This window comes from Lithobates pipiens, unplaced genomic scaffold (genome assembly GCF_037356315.1).
Source record: "Lithobates pipiens isolate NorthernLeopardFrog02 unplaced genomic scaffold, aLitPip1_a1.2 Scaffold_13, whole genome shotgun sequence".
NCBI classification, from domain to species: domain Eukaryota; kingdom Metazoa; phylum Chordata; class Amphibia; order Anura; family Ranidae; genus Lithobates; species Lithobates pipiens.
This window is the reverse complement of record NW_027507718.1, coordinates 551,709,280-551,714,704: the sequence shown is the minus strand read 5'-3', so window position 1 is coordinate 551,714,704 and position 5,425 is coordinate 551,709,280. Positions and strand designations below refer to the sequence as shown.

At 41.7% G+C, this 5,425-nt stretch overlaps 1 protein-coding gene across 1 annotated transcript; it reads left to right on the top strand.

Moving 5' to 3' along the window:
- Nucleotides 1-1,573: 1,573 nt before the first annotated feature.
- Nucleotides 1,574-4,952, top strand: LOC143976261 (vomeronasal type-2 receptor 26-like). Its single transcript, XM_077478670.1, has 2 exons — nt 1,574-1,688; nt 3,934-4,952. The coding sequence occupies exon 2, from the start codon at nt 3,942-3,944 to the stop codon at nt 4,833-4,835; it is 894 nt and encodes a 297-aa protein (XP_077334796.1). The 5' UTR covers nt 1,574-1,688; nt 3,934-3,941; the 3' UTR covers nt 4,836-4,952.
- The last annotated feature ends 473 nt before the right edge of the window (nt 4,953-5,425 follow it).

Below are 5,425 nucleotides of genomic sequence, written 5' to 3'. Positions count from 1 at the left end.
GGTCATGGAAGGTGAACCTCCACACCAGTCTCAAGTATTTTGCAGAATCTAATGCCGGGTACAAACGATCAGACTTTCCGGCTGACTAGGTCTGACGAAATCAGTCCGTCGGACATTCCAATCGTGTATGGGCTAATCCGATCGTTTTTCATTTGAAAAATCAGACGGAACTAGAAATAGAACATGTTTCAAATCTGCCCGACGGAATTAATTCCTGTCGGGAAAACCGTTCGCTAGTATGCTGGTCTGACGGACCAAATACAACGTAAAGGAAGCTATTGGTTACTGGCTATTGAACTTCCTTTTTTAGTCCCGTCTTAAGTCATCACATTCAAAACAAACAGACTTTCGAACGGACTTAGTCCGTTCATGTGTGGGCAAGTCCGTTCGTTTGGAAGTCCGTCAGAACTCCGCCAAAAGTCTGTCGGGAAGACCGTCGGGCCTAGTCTGCCGGAAAGTCCGGTCGTGTGTACGCGGCATTACAGGTTTTCTTCTAAGATTGCCCTGCATTTGGCTCCACAACTTTATCCCTGATCTGTCTGGTGTGTTCCTTGGCTTTCATGATGTTCTTTGTTCTATAACAAACCTCTGAGGTCTCCACAGAACAGCTGTATTTATTTTGAGATGAAATTACACACAGGTGGACTCAATTTACTATTTGGATGACCTCTGAAGGCAATTGGTTCCACTAGATTTTAGTTAGGGGTATTAGCCCTTGTACACACGGTCAGACATTCTGACAACCAAATCCGTTGGATTTTGTCCGACGGATTTTGTCAGATAGATTTTGTCCGAAACTGTTGCATACACACGGTCGGACAAAGTTGTCAGAAAATCCGATTGTACATAATGTGATGACGTTATTTCATTACGATGGGACTACATTCAGGCTAGTAGCCAATAGTTTTGGTCTAGGAATTTGATCTGAGCATTCGTGGCACTTTGTCCGTCGGAGTAGGCTACACATGATCGGAGTATGTCCGATCGGAGCATGTTGTCGGAAAATTTTACGGACAAGTTGGAAAACTTGGTCCGTCGGATAATCCAACAGAAACAGTCCGATGGAGACCACACACAGTCGGATTACCCGACAATACGGTCTGATAGGACACATTCCGTCAGAATCTCAGACTGTGTGTACAAGGGCTTAGAGTAAAGGGGGCTGAATACAAATGCACGCCACCTTTTTCACATATTTATTTGTAAAAAATATGAAAAACGCTTATCATTTTCTTTCCACTTCACAATTATGTGCCACTTTGTGTTGGTCTATCACAGTGATGGCAAACCTTGGCACCAAAGATGTTTTGGAACTACATTTCCCATAATGCTCAACTATACTGCAGAGTGCATGAGGTTTGCCATCACTGGTCTATCACATAAAATCCCAATAAAATACATTTAGGTCTCTGGTTGTAACATGACAGAATGTGGAAAATTTCAAGGGTTGTGAATACTTTTTCATGGCATTATACTGTGTTATCTTGTGCATAGAAAATACAGTTATTTCTTCACATTTCCTGAAGGACTTGCCGGTTCCTGCCTAAAAATATTTTCCTTTCAGTTTCCCCAGGCTCGGTGCAATGATCCATGTCTTCCAGGATACAGGAAAGGCCCAACTGGAGGAATCCATGCTTGTTGCTATCATTGTGTGGCATGTTCTGATGGGGAAATCTCCAATAAAACAGGTAATAACCCACACAGCCACATCATTCATTCACAGTTTCCTGTGAATGACTTGAACTACAAGTACCATCAACCTCTGCAGCTGACGGCTTGTAGTTCTGAATGGACCGCAATGTCACTGATGAGCCTCGTAGTTTATTTACAAGCTCTACAGCTTGTAAACAGCCAGTGTGTGTGCAGGTATGAGCTGAAAGCTATAGGGCTTGTCTGCAGGAGTCTGGCATTCCACCCCTGATCCACCGTTGTTGTTCCTCAAACCATGCTTAAACCATTTTTGCAGTGTGGCAGTACACATTATCTTGCTGAAAGAGACCACTGGCTTCAGAAAATACCATTTCCAGGAAGGGGTGTTCTTGGTCACCAACAAAGTTTAGGTACAGTAGTTGGCACAATTTAAATAACATTGACATGAATGTCAGGACCCAAGGTTTCTCAGTAGAACATTGTCAAAAACTTCACACTGCCTTTGCCGCTTGCATTTTTTCCATACTGCATGCCCAGGTAAGTGATGTACACACACCCGCCCATCCACATGATCTAGAACAAAAGGTGATTCATCAGACCAGACCACCTTCTTCCATTGCTCTGTACTCTAGTTCAGATGCTCACAAGCCCATTGTAGGCACCTTTGGCCGTGGGCACGGGTCAGCATGGACACCTTGATTGGTCTGTGGCTACCCAGCCCCATACACAACAAACTACAATGCTCATTTTTTTCTGCTTTTAGCACATCAACTTCATGAACAACATGTTTACTTGATGTCCAATATATCCCACTGACTTTCAGATGCCATTGTAACCAGATAATCAATGTTATTCCTGATACCTCTCAGTAGGGTTGTACCAATATTGATACTGGTATCAGTACCAGTCCCGATACCGAGCATTTGCTAGAGTTATTGTACTCATGCAAATGCTGTGATACTTATTCTGATACCTGGGCGCCCTCACAGATGAGCGGTACGGCAGTGGGGAAGGTACAAGCACCGATCCCCCTGCATGGATTTTAATAAAGTACCTGATAGATGCTTCTCCTCCTTTTCCTCCCGCAACTTTCAGCTGCTTTATTAAAATCTATACAGGGAGAATGATTCTTGTAACTGCCCCCACCACTGCACTGATCACTGTCCCCTGTGTCCTCCTCTGGTTCCCTGGGTCCTTCATGCCCTCCACCTGTACCCCCCGTGTCCTCCTCCGATCCCCCTCGGGGTCTTCCTCTGGTCCCCCCGTCCCAGATCTGTCAGGATGGAGAGCTAATGAAGGAGCAAGTAAATCTGTCATTTACCAGTACCTTCCTTTTCTGAATGAAGAGGGTCACCAATCACTGACTGACCATTCATAACTGAGCATCGTAATCTGTGTTCAGGATGCTTCAGTTTATGAATGGGGAGGAGCCTCTGTCTCCTCTCCATTCAGCTTCAGTGCAGCTGAGGCTGCAGAGAAAGGAACTGGGGATCTGTGTCCTCAGTCCCTTTATGTGTCTCAAAGGGGACATGTCAGGGGTTTGTTTAGACCACTGACATCTCACAAAAGCCATCCCCCAACAGGCTGATAAAAAAAATAATAATAATAAAAAAGAAAGAATTGTAATAAATATTTAAAAGCTAAATTGTCAAAAAACAAACAAACACCCCCCCCCCCCCAAAAAAGAAAGCATTGTAATATATATACAGTATATATATATATATATATATATATATATATAGATATATATATATATATATATATAGATATATACATTGTAAAAAATACATTGTAAAAAAAAAACTACTGACACAGTCCTCGCCTCGTCAGTGCATATCAGTGCCACCCATCAGTGCCCATTAGTGCTGCATATTAGTGCCACTGTCACATGACATTAAACAAAGCATCAGTTATCGGTATTGATGAGAACTTGAAAAAAGTATTGGTACTTGTACTCGTTCTTAAAAAAGTGGTATTGGTGCAACCCTTCCTATCAGTGATCTAAACCAGTGTTTCTCAACTCCAGTCCTCAAGGCGCCCCGACAAGGTCATGTTTTCAGGCTTTCCATTATCTTGCACAGGTGATTTGACCAGTTTCCCTGCCTTAGTAATTACTACAGCCGTTTCATCTGAGGGAAATCCTGAAAACATGGCCTGCTGGGGTGCCTTGAGGACTACAGTTGAGAAACACTGATCTAAATGATATGACTGATCTGTGTATATCATGTTATTACCTTTTAATCAGTTAATAATTGTGCGATTTCTAACATTCTTCTTCCATAGACAGTGAGATGTGCCACAGATGTCCTGATGACCAGTGGCCAGAAGAGAGAAGCTGTATTCTCAAAGCATATGACTATCTCTCCTACGAGACAAATATCATAGCACTAGCTTATTATGTTATATCTATATTATGTTCCGCTGTAACTGTCTATATACTGACTTTATTTATTCTACTCCGAGACACTCCAATTGTGAAAGCCAATAACCGGAGTGTGAGCTTCATCCTCCTGACCTCCATCTTGCTGAGCTTCCTCTGTGTCTTCTTGTTCCTCGGACGTCCTGTGGATATAACCTGCATGCTGAGACAAATGTCATTTGGGATCTTATTCTCCATCGCTGTGTCTTCAATTCTGGCCAAGACTATCACAGTCTGCATTGCCTTCAAAGCCTCCAAACCCGGCAGCTACTGGAGGAAATGGGTGGGAGAGAAGACTTCTAATTCTGTTGTTATAATCTGCTCCTCTGTCCAAGTTCTGATCTGTGTTATTTGGCTGTCAGTGTCTCCTCCCTACCAAGAATATGACATGCACTCCTATCCTGGGAAGATCATCATTCAGTGTAATGAAGGTTCCGTTATCGGCTTCTACTCTATGTTGGGTTACACGGGGCTTCTGGCAGCTGTGAGTTTCATTATAGCTTTTTTAGCCAGGACATTACCGGACAGTTTTAATGAGGCCAAGTACATCACCTTCAGCATGCTGGTGTTCTGCAGTGTCTGGATTGCCATGATCCCGGCCTATCTGAGCACCAGAGGGAAATACATGGTGGCTGTGGAGATATTCGCCATACTGACCTCCAGTGCTGGATTGTTAGGCTGTATATTTTTTCCCAAATGTTACATTATTATCATTAAACCAGAGAAAAATTACCGAAAATATATTTTCAACAAAGTCAAAACATAACTTAGTTATTAATAATTATGTTCATCAAGTTGCTTTTAGAATAAATGGACAATAATCTGACCTACTATAGGCATTTCCAAATCAGCCCTAAAGTGCCTGATTCCTAGGTCTTTCTAAAACAGGCTTAAATATATATATATATATATATATATATATATATATATATATATATATATATATATATATATATATATATATATATATATATATATATATATACAGTGGTGTGAAAAAGTGTTTGCCCCCTTCCTCATTTCCTGTTCCTTTGCATGTTTGTCACACTTAAGTGTTTCGGAACATCAAACCAATTTAAACAATAGTCAAGGACAACACAAGTAAACACAAAATGCAATTTGTAAATGAAGGTGTTTATTATTAAAGGTGAAAAAAAATCCAAACCATCATGGCCCTGTGTGAAAAAGTGATTGCCCCCCTTGTTAAAACATACTATAACTGTGGTTGTCCACACCTGAGTTCAATTTCTATAGCCACACCCAGGCCTGATTATTGCCACACCTGTTTACAATCAAGGCATCACTTAAATAGGAGCTGCTTGACACAGTAAGGTCAACCAGAAGATCCTTAAAAGC

Coding starts and splice junctions, on each gene's coding strand:
- LOC143976261 (XM_077478670.1), top strand. CDS start 3,942: ATGTGCCACAGATGTCCTGATGACCAGTGGCCAGAAGAGAGAAGCTGT.